At 39.1% G+C, this 14,992-nt stretch overlaps 1 protein-coding gene across 1 annotated transcript in view; it reads right to left on the bottom strand.

Moving 5' to 3' along the window:
* The window catches only part of TTC27 (tetratricopeptide repeat domain 27), an 89,853-nt gene that overhangs the window by 16,001 nt on the left and 58,860 nt on the right, over positions 1-14,992 (bottom strand). The window contains exons 13-16 of the mRNA XM_033144485.1: positions 14,588-14,815; positions 7,011-7,109; positions 4,683-4,735; positions 1,751-1,916 (exon numbers count right to left, since the gene is read on the bottom strand). Coding sequence (XP_033000376.1) covers positions 1,751-1,916; positions 4,683-4,735; positions 7,011-7,109; positions 14,588-14,815 — 546 coding nt within the window. The remainder of the gene's footprint in view (positions 1-1,750; positions 1,917-4,682; positions 4,736-7,010; positions 7,110-14,587; positions 14,816-14,992) is intronic.

Here is a 14,992-nt window from a genome sequence, read left to right as displayed (position 1 = left end):
AATATGTTTGGCATATATGGTGTAAATCCTGAAGTTGACAGAAGTAGCAAATTGCACCAGATAAAACCCCACACAACAGATGCAGGACAGTAGCTATCTGCAGTAGTAAAACCTGCACCCAGGACTGCCAACAGGGCCCCCCGATTCTTAGCTTTCTTTTTTTTTAAAAAAAAAGAAAGAAAATGTAATTCAATTAGACATTTCTACAGAAAGAGCACAAAACACAAAGGCTTCAGCACTCCACAGGCGACAACACTGCTGTAAGTATCAGGACTATGAATGACATTAGATATTTATTTCTTGCTTCTCCACCCAGGAGCTTAAGGTTGCACACATTACTCCCGCCCCCTTATCATTGCAATAGAATCCACACTATTCCTGTAATTGTTAATTGTTTTAAAAACTGTTTTTTTATTAATTTTTATATTGATGCAACCCACCCTGGGACCCTATGGGGAAGCATGGGTAAGAAATCCAATACATAATCCTAAGAGTGGCAGCCTGGTGTGGTAGGCTAGGCTAAACTAGCATCTTTACATCCCCAGCAGTTATTGCCAGTAGATTGCTTGAGGGGGGCTATCCATATGCAATGTACCAGGCCCAGGAAATCCTGTGGGCATCCCTGACTGCCTGGCCCTACTGTGATTTTGCTTAGTTGCATACATTTTTATGTAGCACTTTTTACACAAATAAGAGCCAGCCACAAGGAGATCTCTGTGCTTTAAAAAATGTTTGTTTTTTTCAAGGGGTACTCCGGTACCTTTGTTGTTGTTCAACAGTGTTGCACTTACTGTAATAACTTCATGGCGAGTATTGGCACCTATATTTCTAGAGTGGGGGAGAACCCTTATTTATCGGACAACTGAGATAGTCAGCTACATGCAGCTACCAACTGAAAGAGCAACTAGTGAATACAGCAGCAAGGAATCTGCTGAGGAAGCAAACAATCCACATCTAATTTATTTTGTGGGAAAAGGCCATTAGACTGTGCCCACAAGCCTGAACTTCTGAAAATCCAACAGCAGATTTATATCATTCCCACTGATTTTGAAGTTTCACTGCTCCTTAATGAATTTTTAAAAAAGGAAAACCCCAGTTTGTATTCATTCAGATAACATTTCCAAATGCATGCTAAAGGCTAAAACATCCACTGACACTGCCCAGGCATTCAGGCTGAGCAGTAGGATGAAAACATTATTCTAAGGCAGGGAACGTCCACTGGCATCATCATGTTCCAATGTAATATTGTCCCCTGTCCCACAAACAGTCTACCACTGATTTCCTACCAGGTTCAGTGTACAGAGAAGGACACTGTAAAGGCTAAACTGTCATGATTTCCTCCACAAGGACAGAATTTTCTCATGCTCTCATGTTTCCATGAACTAAAACTCCCATAATCACCAACAACTGGCTATGCTGGTTAGAGCTAATATGAGCTTTACTCCAGCATCTGGAGGGCACCAAGTTGGCTACCCCTGTTCTACTGCAAAGGATTGCAACAGCTGCTGGGCTCATAGTAGAGGGCATCTCACTAAATGCCATCATGGTCAGGGATGGAGTGAATGCGCAACTTCTGTTTAAGTCTTGATTTGGCTTGACATTTTTATAGAAGAAACAGAGGTACCCTACAACTTCACTATAAGATGGGAGGCTCTTTAATCGCTGAAGTATGTCCTGAGTATGACCTGTTTTCATGAACAATGTTGAAATTTTAAAACTGGACACGTGAATAAAAAGAGACACAACCCACCTGGACATCTTTATACTTTTCTTGTAAGTCCATAAGCCTGTGATAAGCTTTAATAGCTTCTGAAAACTCTCCAACGTCTGTACTGGTGAGAATGTAATTTTCCCAAATCTGCCAGTGCTCATAATTACACTTGAGAGCTTCCTGAAGGGTCCGGAATGCTTTAATTCTGGTTCAAAATTAAATAAGTTAAAACACACAAGGATTTTTGCTTTGCCGTTCAATTCCCCCCCCCCCCGGCCTTATTCACTTCTTTAGAAGGTTTATCATTTTAAAAATTGTATCTACGAAGAAGACCACAATCTTAAGAGTTGCTTTTCTTATTTGACAAGAGATGGATGATTCCCTTCCCTTTATACCAGCATGCTTCATGCCATAACCTTTATTGCTGTTATCTGTTGGCAGGGCTCCCCATCACACATAATCACAGTGACATGAGAGATGCTTCCCTGTTGTGTGATGCCATACAGCTGAGTGCAGCACCTGTCTGGAAAAGAGGCTGCCAATTGCAAAGGAACAATCCACATTATTGTATCATTTGCATTCAGGGCACGGCATTGCAGGAGAGAGACTGCTCCACAGGGAAACAACTCTCACGATGCTGGGCTATATGAGAAGGGGTTCTAGATTTTCCAGTTACAGCATTTGAATGTAGTAAAAATGGCTTTCCAACAAATCTTTTGCTGTATTTCCCCCACCTTGAAATCTATTATACCGGTGGGGGGACGGGACATACACATATAAGGCACTCAATTTTGTTATTTTTCTGGGAAATATCTGCTTGTCTAGAATTTATGGAAGATTACTACACTTCTCCTTTACAAATAGGCTAAAGCAGATAAACAAGCAGAGAACGCTGCTTGTTTAAAGATGAGTATGTGTGCTTCTTTCAGCCAGGATGAAAAACAAAAGGTTTTGGCATTGTTAAACTATAGTATTCACAGATTTGCTATTTGGCACCCACTATTCTTAACTGCGCTGTTAGAATGTTACAAATTCTCCATGTTGTTTTAATCCCATTGGCATAGTAGACAGTTCCCCTCTTACTTCTTACACTGTATTTTGTAAGTCTTGAATAAATGGTAAGTCATCTCGATTTTGTTGTGAGGGCGAGAAATTAAATACTGTAGTAGCTTTCAATGACAGAAACTGATCAAGTGTTAAATATGGAACACCATTTTTTGTGTAAATCTCTGCCACGTGAAATTTCACCACAGCTCTTGCTCTGTGAGCTAATTTATGAGAAGAGATGAGAGATGCAAGAAGGGGATGTCATTCCAGTTAAGGGAACAATACAGGTACCGGTACATAAAGAGTCCAGAAATTGCACCACGACATGTGAATGGGATAACAAAGGGATCAGATTAATCACTCTCTGGATAAAATAAAATTTACTTACTGACTTAAAAATGAGCCACCTCAGAAACCTATGTAGCCTCAACAGAGAGATTAAGAAGTTCTAGTCTGATAAATGTTCTAGTCTGATTTTCTTCATTTAGGTAATTGGCTATAAAGTTTCTCAGGGATACTTCTACATACTCTGAAAGTTGCTGAAAAGGACATTTGTCTGAAAAGGACACTTGAACAAACATTTGTATCTCTTTGCATCTATTTTTTTGTTCCTTGCAGTCTCCGTAGCAACTGCATCTTTCAGTCTGTATGTTCCATAAATATGTCTGAGGGCCTCTTGAACTTATTTATGGCTTTTGGTTCAATGCACTTTCTTGGCAATTTGTTTCCTGTGTCCACAACTTTGTGAACTCCCTGTTCATTTTCTCATTTTCAGTTTGCTTCCAGAAAGCAGATAAATTGTTCACAGTGATGCAAGGGGTGAGGTGGGGGGGGGGGAGAGAGGAATCAAGCATTTTTTAAAAAACTCTCATTTTTCTCCCTTGCCTTTTTAAGTTGCATTCTTTTTGGTAGATGATTAATGGGACACAGCCTGAGCAACCAAAAATTATCTTGACAACTTACTTATGATACCAAACTTCTGAAAGAACAGCATTATCAAAAAGGTATCTACTCCAGACATCATTACATAAACTGAGCAAGCATACAGAACTAAGAAATCGGGTCCCTTCACAAGATTTATTAATGGCTTCTTCTAGGGAGGAGAAAACAAGTGGCTTATTATGCAGGTTGATACCATCTGCTACCATGAGGCTAGTACTAAAACTGCCAACTTCCCCCTTGATTATATGACTACAATAGGCACCCTTTGCTATATATTTTTTCCAAAGGGACTGCAATCAGATTTAGATGCCAGCTTGCTTTTTTTATAGTAAGAATGCAGTTATGTACATAAATATTTATATGCCCCATTCTCTGCCATTTGCACGCCACCTGAAACTGACCGAATGCAGAATTCACAATAAACCCTGCAACTAACAAGTAATAAAAACAGCCGGCTAAAAATTCCACAGTTAATGACATTACAGTTATTAAGAATACTGAAAGGCTTTTTGGGAAAGCCAGGTGGGTTGGTGGGAGGGGATATTATGCACCCCATAGATACAGCACTCTGTAGTGTAGGGGTCCACAATACAGAAAAGCGTGGGCATTTGATTTCGCAGGGCTCTTTTGTATAAAGGGTCATGATGCAGAGCTGGGCCTCCCTTGCAGGATGAAGTCAGTACAGCACTTGTAATTAACAGTATCCTGTGCAATAAATTCTATATTGTGACACCCAGTTTGGGGAGGGGTGGTGGAGGAATCTAAACAGTTGCTTTTCCTTTTCAAAGGCTTTTCAATGATATCTCTACCCTTTCTAATGCTCCTCGTGGTGGGAGGCTTGTCTCAGAGGTGATCATAAAGTGGATCACGAGGGAAGCATGCCCAGGAGCTGGGAGGAATTGGGGGGGGGGGACTAGAGAGAGAGGAAACCAGCACTGTTTACTTTGGAAGCAGCAGTTACTAATCCCTTTGATGTACTTACTTCTGTTTTAATCTGATATATGCAGTTGATAAATTGTTCCAAGCCTCTGCGTTCTGTGGGGAAAACAAATGCATGAAGGAGAGAGCAAACATACAGGAGTAAGGATACCTATTTAAACACGGAGCACATAAAATTTGTGTTTTTATCGGAAAACACTGGTTTGTGTGTCAACATATTTGACATTCATAAATTTGACTGTTAAATTATAGCACCAATCGATAGGCATAATCGAGCTGGAGTTAGACATTTTAAAGACCTGCTGATTTTGAGAGAATTTTAAAGCATATGCCAGTCAAGGGCTTACCTTTGCTTGATTCATAGCCATTAGGAGTACGGCAAGTTTTAGGATAGTGGCCATATTTTTTTTTTTTTAAAAAAAGGTTGTTGCAGTATAAAATTAGTGTAACAGTAGAAACAGTGGCATACCAGGCGGTATTATTTTGACAGAACATTGAACAATAACCTTAAAAATATTCTGAGAATTTGGGAGATATTAAAAGAGCACAGACCTGACTAGGCCTGGGTGATATTTCAATGTATCATACCGCCACTGCTCCTGAGTCCCTCCACTAGCAGTGTCCACTAGGGGAAGTCAATAGTTCCTTCCTCCAGTGGGTGCTGCTGGCAGAGGGACTTGGGAGTGGCAGTGGTTTCACCAGCGATATATTGCTGAGTGAAATCGCCATCCCACTCTGCCCTCATAAGATGGAGAGGGAGAAACAAGCTGTATCAGCGAATTATTAAACTGCTCGACTGTGGAGTGTTGCCGCTCCTCACAGCAAGCAGTTAAAGGAGCCCCGATGCTCCGCTGTGTGTGTGTGTGTGGGGGGGAGTGTGTTCCCTTCCCCCAGCTGAGCAGTGCAAACAAGCTGCACTGTCCCAGCCTGCGAGCCTGGGTGAAACCGCCTCGGCTCTTGAGGTGAGAGCTGGAGCAGTTTCACCCGATGTCTCACGGGCAGAGGCCAGTGCATCTTGTTTTTTCAACATCGCAGTATATCGCTAAACTGCGATGTTTAGCTAGTGATACACCACAATGTTGAAAAGCTGATGTCGCCCAGCCCTAGACCTGACACACTTTCTCAGAATGAGAATGATTACAATTTAATTTGGGGCAATGCTCCAATGATGAATTACTGATTCTGCGAAGTTTAACATTAATGAAGATAAACCACAGCAAGCCTTGGGTTTTGTGTCCTCCCTCTACAACCCACCAGCTGTGAGGAGGCTGGAAACCTCCACTTCTATTTTAGATTAACCAGTTTAGTGTTACACTTGAACCATAAGAACATAAGAATAGCCTGCTGCATCACGCCAATGGCCCATCTAGTCCAGCATCCTGTTCTCAGTGTGGCCAACCAGGTGCCTGTGAGAAACCAGCAAGCAGAATAGGGGACCAATAGCACACTCCCCTCTTGCAGTTTCCAGCAACTGGTATTTGGAAGTAGCACTCACCACAAACTGTTGGTGATCTCAACTATGTAATGCAGAAACAAGACAGCTTCTTAAACTTTGGTTTGCCGTTGTCTCATTTCAACAAGACATAGTTAAAATGAATCACAGCTTGGCAGGTTCAGACAACATGGCAAGCTATAGTTAATCTAAAACACAAGGAAAGACTCTGGAACTCCTCTTCACAGCTGCACTGGGTGGGTGGGAAGAATTGAGCAGAGGCTTGCTTTGTCTTGTTGTTGTAACACTAAACTATGGTTATAGTCAGGGGAAGAAGAGAAGAGGAGGAAGGGAACAAGGCTCTGTGCTGCTCTGACAATCCCTGCATGTTGTGGCAGCTACACCCAACTCAGCAATGGATTGTTGTAGTTGCTGTTTCATAGATAAAAATATTTTTAAATAAACAAGCTTAAAACTTAGTCTACAAAAGCATGACAATGATAACCAATATATTTTTAATCAAATGCTTTCCTGGGTTAAAGCAATTTGTTGGACTGCTGGCCCATACACTAACTGCACTAACTCCCTCCTTAAGTATCCTCCTCCCATGACAGAAAGCTGCAAGGGAATGGTCTTTTTCTGTGGTGGCTCCATGGCTTTGCAATTCTTTCCCTTCAGATCTGTATTAGGGTTAACATGCTGCATGGATTTCAGAAGGCACTGGAAATGTATATTTTTATATTAGCCTTCCAGGTGTGATATTGTTTTACAGGCTAGATTATATAGCTTTATTTTGTTTTTACTGGCTTGTTTACTGATCAGTCTATTTATTATTCAACTCACATTGGATGGGCTTGCCCAAAAAAGTGATTTAAAAAATACTGTTAAATAAACAGAATCAAAGCAACACCAATGTTACCTTAAACCTATTGTACTTACATCAGGTTCCAATATTACACAGCGCTGAAATGCTCTGGCAGCACCTTCATAATCTTCCAAAGCTAAGTAGGCACAGCCCAAGGAAAACCACACACCTAACTGAAAGGACAGCAAGGGAGATAATACAAAAACAAAACAACAATTGCAGTGTTTGCCTGGAAAAGTGGTTATGTTTTCTTGTGAAAAAGGCCACATCACTTGTCTTGGAGTTACCCCAAGGTATGTTATCTAACTAAAGCCACAGGTCTGATGGAGCTTCAAGAGTCACTCTGCAGGTTGGATACTCGACAAAGATACAGCAGCCACTTCTTTTTTTTTTTTTATAAGATTTTTATTATTTTACCAAAAAACAAAACAAAAACAACATTAGTCATACATAAACACAATAAAAACATAATACACAATCAAACAATATAAAACACAACAATACCATACAAAAAAGAAAACTTATACAAACCTTACCAATCACTTATCTTTGTTTCTCAACTTATTTTTAACTTCTTGGGGGGGACTTCCCCTGGTCCCTCCTCTGTCTTCAAAAACATATATACTCTTTAGGTAGCTTCATTTCTTTTCCCATTAACTTATGCTCAATATCCTAATACTCTATAAATTTATTTAAACCAATATATTTCTTAACTTGTATTCTATATCTTAAGACCTTCTTATACAAATAGATCTATCACATCAAAATTTCTTCTAAACCATTATAACTAACCTTAAATTTCTAAAAGCCGACTCTTTTATATGTTTCTGCACAAATATTCAAACATTCAGTTTAACATGCTTAACTAAATAGTCCTTAAATTTCTTCCAATCTTGCGACACCTTCTCCTCCCTCTGGTCTCGGATTCTGGCGGTCAGGTCTGCGAGCTCCATATACTCCATCAGCTTCGTCTGCCATTCTTCAATTGTCGGTAGCTCTTCACCCTTCCAAGTTCTTGCCAATAAAATTCTAGCCGCTGTCGTGGCATACATAAAAAATACTCTATCCTGACTGGGTATCTCTTCATTGGTCATGCTCAAGAGAAATGCCTCTGGTTTCTTACTAAAGGTAATTTTCATTACCTTCTTAAGCTCATTATAAATCTTGTCCCAGAAGGCCTTTACCCCTGAACACGACCACCACATATGATAAAAGGTACCTTTCGACGATTTACATTTCCAACACACATCCGACATTTTAGAATTCATTCTGGCTAACTTAACTGGTGTCAGATACCATCTATATATCATTTTCATTACATTTTCTCTTAAACTATTACATGCAGTGAAATTGATACCTTTTTGCCACAATCTCTCCCAGTCATCCATCATAATATTATGACCCACATCTTTTGCCCAATCTATCATTGTTGATTTAACCAATTCATCTTTCGTATGCCACTCTAGCAACAAATTATACATCTTGGAAAGGTTTTTAGAGTTCGATTCAATCAGTTCTGTTTCCAGTTTTGATTTTTCCACTTGAAAACCAATTTTTTTATCTGATTTAAATGTTTCATGTACCTGGTGGTATTGCAGCCAGTCGGGGACTTGGCTTTTGACTTGATCATAGCTTTTCAACTTAAATGAGTCCCCTTCCTGCTGCAATATGTCCATGTATCGTAACCAACTTGCAGACATATTTGGTCTCTTATAGGCCTTAGCCTCCACTGGTGATATCCATCTAGGAGTCTTTCTCTCCAGCAAGTCTTTATACCTAATCCAAACCTGATACAGAGATTTCCTGATTATGTGACTCTTAAAGGTTCTGTGGATTTTAACTTTGTCATACCAAAGGTATGCATGCCAACCAAACATGTTATCGTGTCCTTCCAAGTCCAGCACATCTACATTCTCTAATTTAAACCAGTCTTTTAACCAGCAAAAGGCAGCTGCTTCAAAATAGAGTCTTAAATCCGGCAGGGCAAAGCCTCCTCTCTCTTTAGAGTCTGTCAAAACCTTAAACTTAATTCTCGGCTTTTTGCCCTGCCATATAAACTTCGATAAGTCCCTTTGTCATATCTTAAAACAGTCCATTTTATCCAAAATCGGTATGGCTTGGAATAAAAACAGCATCCTTGGTAGGACATTCATTTTAATCGCGGCTATTCTTCCCATTAACGACAATTTCAATCTTGTCCATATCTCCAGATCTTTCTTTATCTCAGTCCACAGTTTTTCATAATTATCTTTGTACAGGTTCACATTTTTTGCTGTGAGATTGATACCTAGATATTTTACAGATTTAACAAAATTGAGGCCTGTGCCCTCTTGTGTTCTTTGTATCTGTTCTGCACTCATATTTTTACTTAAAACTTTGGTTTTCTGTTTGTTTAATTTGAAGCCAGCTACACGTCCAAATTGTTCAATTAATTCCAAGGCTTTGGGGACACTGCTTTCCGGTTCTTGTAGGGATAACATCAAATCATCTGCGAAGGCGCGTAATTTATATTCTTTCTCTCCCACCCTAATTCCTTTTATCTGTTTCTCTTTTCGTAACATATTTAAAAGTACCTCCAGGACCGTAATAAATAATAAAGGGGAGATAGGGCACCCTTGTCTTGTTCCTTTTTCAACTTCAATTTCCTCCGATATCACACCATTTACTATTATTTTTGCTCTCTGTTCTGTATAAATGGCTTTAATACCATTTAAAAATCTTTCTCCAACTCCCATCTTTTCCAAATTCTTTTTCATAAACATCCAAGATACCTTGTCAAAGGCTTTCTCCGCATCAATGAATAGTAGTGCTGCCTCTGTATTTATGTTTCTTTCCAGTTTTTCTAAAATGTCCACAATAATTCTTGTATTGTTACTTATTTGTCTTCCTGGAAGGAAACCCGCTTGATCTTTATGTATATAGTCTTTCAGCACTCTTTTTAATCTTGTAGCCATGACATTTGCAAAAATTTTGTAATCCACGTTCAAAAGGGAAATTGGACGATAATTTTTCATTAGCATTCTGTCTGTATCTGGTTTTGGGATCAGTGTGATAAAGGCTTCTTTCCACGTCTCTGGTGCCCTATCTCCTTCCAGAATTTTGTTGCAAATTTCTTTCAAAGGCTGCGAAAGCCAATCTTTAAGAATCTTGTAAAACTTTGCAGTTAGTCCATCTGGTCCTGGTGCCTTTCCTAGTTGCATGTTCTTAATTGCATCCTCGATCTCTTGGGTCGAAATTGGGTGGTTGAGGGTTACTAGTTTATCCTCTGGGACTTTTTGCAGACTATTTTGTTGCAAAAATCGGTCTATCTCTTCTTCTTTTATCCTCTCCTCCTTGTACAGTTGCTTATAAAATTTTTGAAAACACTTTCTGATTTCCTCCGGGTTCTCCACTATTTTTCCATTTACTGCTAAATTGCCGATGACATTTGCCTTTTGTCTTTTCTTCAATTGCCAAGCTAGTAGTTTTCCACATTTATTCGCAGATTCAAATGATCTTTGTTTCATCATTTTCAATTTCCATTCTATATCTTGGTTCATAATTTTAGCATACTGGGATTGCAAGTATTTAATTTCCTTTTGAATTCTTAAGGATTTGGGACTCCTTGGCTGTGATGCCACCATCAGAAAGGGCAATAAGGGGATGCAGCTGTGATGATGCAAATAGCCCCTGAGAAGAACCAGATGTATCCACAGAGACATCAGTTTGTATAATACATTCTTCTTGTAAATGTGATTGTTGTGGAAACTGAAGGAGCAGAATGTAGTGACAAAACTAACCAAGAATAAGTTCCAACAAAAATCTTGTAAATGACATATTTATGTAAAATTCATTTTAGTATTGTTTTATATGAGCTTAAAGCTGAAATAAAGTTATTGATTGTAAAATTCATTGACTAACTCTGTAAATTCATTGACTGTTCAATGCAGAAATAGCATTTTACCACTGCCAGCCCACCATAATCCCCTGCATCGTTTCATTATTAATACTTTGTCAGACAGACATAATAAAACCATATTAAATTGATTTTTAAAAGAAGAGCAGATGTCCCTGAGGGGAAATAATTACTAAAACTCACATTTTGCTTTAAAAAGGGTCTCTTTCTGACACAGCTGACCTGGTCCAACAAACCAAGTTTTGTGTGCTGGATTACAAGCTCCTAGTTCCTCTTCCCCTCCTGCACCAGCCTCTCTCGGTTTCTTAAATTATAGTTTCCCATGAAATCTTAACTGGGAAATGAGTTTAAAGGTTCAGCTACCCCCCAACTGCAGAGAGCTTCTCTCTAAAACAGTGCCACTTGTAAGATGGCCCTACAGTGCCATTTGCTAGGTTGGCCCTGCATCTTTGCATAGGTCAGAAGAGGGCTATTTTTCAACGGTATCAATGATGAAATACAGAATGGAGTAATCTTAGGCTGTTAATATTTGAAAGTCCAGATAAAGCAGTATTTGGGGTTTTCCTGCCAAAAGGAGGCCTGTGTGTGTGTGTGTGCGTGCATGTGCCTCTGTCTAATTAGAGGCAGCATTGGAATGATTCTATGGAGACACATTTTTCCGTGGAAGAAAGGGTACTGCCACTGAATTGCAGGAAGTATGTTTAAGTCATCTTTGTAGGAGATGGAGGCCTTTAGAGGGCCCAACAGTGAAATAATTGCAAAGAAAAGCTGGAGTGAGAGAAACCATGACTTCCGTAGGCAATTACGTTGGTTGGAATGGGATCTGGCAAATCACTCACAACTGCAAAAAAACCTAAACCCCTGAGGCTCTGAATAATCACTAAATGCAGGGGGATTTTTCTGGTAGCAAACTATTTCCTTGAACCACATTTGCAAACAAGAGGGAATACAGCATGAGAAACATTTCAAGGGAAATTTTCACCTGGAACAAGCTTCCTACCTTACCAAAAAAAAATAAAAAAATGGCTTATATATTTGCACTACTGATTGCAGAGAAGAAGTACTAATTAGTAGCCTCATTTTGTCAATCTCTTGATTGGTTTTGGTATGCCTTGTGGCCACTACTTGCCACATGGGTAGCTCACACTATGAATTTCTATTTGGCTTTCATGTTTAAGATACCATATTCTATGTATGGTTCAAGAGTATATTGCTTCTCCACTGCCTAAGCAGTTTGCTAACACAAACGAGAATCACACCTCTTAAATGAGTTCATGTCACTAGTTCTTCAAATAACTCTTTATCATGTAAGCGAAGGAATTCAAGCTTACAACGTGCAGATGTGTAAAAAAAAAAGGTCAGAATTAATTCTGCTTTTGAAACTGCTGCTTTGATTGAAGTGTTAACTTTGGAACTACACTCAAGGACAAAGCAAACGTTGGCACATGCATCTCACATTTAAAAAAAAGAGCTTTACAAAAGCAGTTTGTGGTTTTATTATTGTTCTTGTGTTTGGTTTTAATATAACTTGTTGTTTCTATTATTACATTGTTAAGTCACTTTGACACATTTTCATGTAAAATAAATGTTGAATGGTTATAATAAATAATGATGGAGCCTAGATTAAGCACATTTATTACAAATGCCCAAAGGAAGTGGAAATATTAATTGTTTTATATTATGGCTTATTTATATACCACTCTTTGACCAAAGAGTGACCCATAGCAGTGAATGGCGTATTAATATAAAAAGCCACTTTAAAATGCAACAATTACACGGTCAAACAGCAAAATAGCAACAACATAATACTTGATAGTGGCCTACTTACAAGGAATTGGCCCAAATGTGATGATGATAGAAATCTCATTTGACCCAGCCACTCTTTTTCACCTCAACCTTTAGTTTAGGGTCTAATTAAGTAGATTGCAAACTCAAATTTTCAGTTGCTGACCTTCATTGCATCATAATAGTGGTTTCCCCAACAGCAGAAACATGCAAACATGGGTTGCATGAAAATATTATGTAAGGCTGTTTGCACAGCATGGATTTCCTACCCAATCCTTCCTAATATAGCTGCCTAAGAAGCCTCTCCCAGAGGACTGAATCATAGAGTTAGAAGGACCCACAAGGGTCATCTACTCCAACCCATGCAATGCAGCAATCTTTAGTCAAATATGTGACTCATACCCATGACCCCGAGATTAAGAGTCTCACGCTCTATCGACTGAGACATCCCAGTAACAGGTAAGGCCTCTGATGTGGGTATGGGAAGATGCAATGAAAGGGGGCAGGGATCTCTGAAAACTAGGTGGTGGCAGCTGCACAAATGAGAATATCTGAATGCAACGTTTTGCCTATAATGTACTTGAAAAAAACAAATTCATGATTAGACCACTACTTCTTCAAAGTGATGGAAAATATTTTTATTAGTTACCAACTGCTCTTTACATAGCTTTGAAAGAATCACCTTACATAACGGGCCCAGCTCACACGTCACAGTAAACCACAGTTAATGGTTTACTATGAAGTGCCAAGCTGGGCTGTCTGTCTCCTCCCCACTAGCATGTGGAGGAAACAAATCAGGATCCATAGCTCAGTATTACATCCAGACCAGAGACTGCGGTTTGCTTTGCTCCAACAAACTATATTTTATGACTTCTGCCATGAGGTTCTGTGGGTGGTTTCTGTGGGTGGTTTAAATAAAGAAGTCCAAAATAACCAAAATACAAAGCAAACCATAGAACCATTAATCTTTTTAGCTACTGGTGATTTTAATAATCTTCTGAAAATTTTAAATACCTGTTTTTAACTGCTTTTTATTGACAATTTTAATGTTTCATTTTATATTTTTGTAAGCCACTTAAAGGTGTTCTGACATTCAAATGATATATAAATTTTGTTAAATAGATAGATAGATAGATAGATAGATAAGATAGATAAATAAATAAATACCGGGGGGGGGGGGGGGGAGGAACCTATGCAAACACAACAGAGCATTAAAAACAGAGCGCCAGGTTACCAAAGTCATCTAAAGAGGCCACAAATACGGTGACAGACAATCCTCTCTGGAAAGGCTATTCCATATCCAGGCTGCTACTACTGAAAAGGTCCTATCCCTGGTGGTTGCTCATCTCACTCCATTTGGTGGGCCCAACTAGAACAGGGTCTCTGAAGAAGATTTTAAGGTTTAGGTAAGTATATATTGGAGAAGGCGGTCTTTTAGGTAACCATGTCCTAAGGCTTTTAGGACTTTAAAAGGAGATATATGGCAGGAGATTTGACACTTAAGACACACACTATTATTATTATTATTATTATTATTATTATTATTATTATTACCCCACCCATCTGGTTGGGTTTCCCCAGCCACACTGGGCAGCTTTACAGCGTATTTAAAAACAAAGCATCAAGCATTAAAAACAGGGCTGCCTTCAGGTGTCTTCTAAAAGTTGTGTAATTCTTAAGAAACCAGCACACAAATATATTGTAAAAACAAAATAAAAAATAAAAAAATCCTTCCAGTAGCACCTTAGAGACCAACTAAGTTTGTTCTTGGTATGAGCTTTCGTGTGCATGCACACTTCTTCAGATACATGAATCTGCATGCACACGAAAGCTCACACCACGAACAAACTTAGTTGGTCTCTAAGGTGCTACTGGAAGGATTTTTTATTTTTTATTTTGTTTTGACTATGGCAGACCAACACGGCTACCTACCTGTAACTGATATATTGTAAAGAGTTCTTATTATCTTACCTGCATAGGGTTAATCTTTACAGATTGCTCAAAGCACTCTATACATTCCCTGAAGTTCCTGTTGCGAAGGTGGAGAAGACCTTTGGAGCGCTGAGCCCGGGCACTGCGGTGCTTTGACAATTCCCAAGCTTTGTCGTAGTAAGAATGGTCTTTAAGGACATCCCCAAGCAAGCAATATAAACTTGGTGTTTCTTTCTTCTCTACCTCCCGCCTCAAAATTTCTTCTGCCTATGGAAAGAAAGCACCATTTTTAACACCGCTTTCAGAGAGAGGATCACTTGGTTCGCCTTGGTTAGCTGCCAGATGTGTGAGGTAGAAAGTAGTCTTTCAGAAGCCCAGAAATGGCTATAATTATATTGGACAGGTGTGTGTTTTGTTTTCATTTTCTACAAGAGCTCGAGTCAG

The sequence above is a fragment of the Lacerta agilis genome, chromosome 3, assembly GCF_009819535.1.
Source record: "Lacerta agilis isolate rLacAgi1 chromosome 3, rLacAgi1.pri, whole genome shotgun sequence".
In the NCBI taxonomy this organism is placed as follows: Eukaryota; Metazoa; Chordata; class Lepidosauria; order Squamata; family Lacertidae; genus Lacerta; species Lacerta agilis.
Note: the sequence above shows the minus strand (reverse complement) of the source record. Positions and strands in the feature narration are given on the sequence as shown.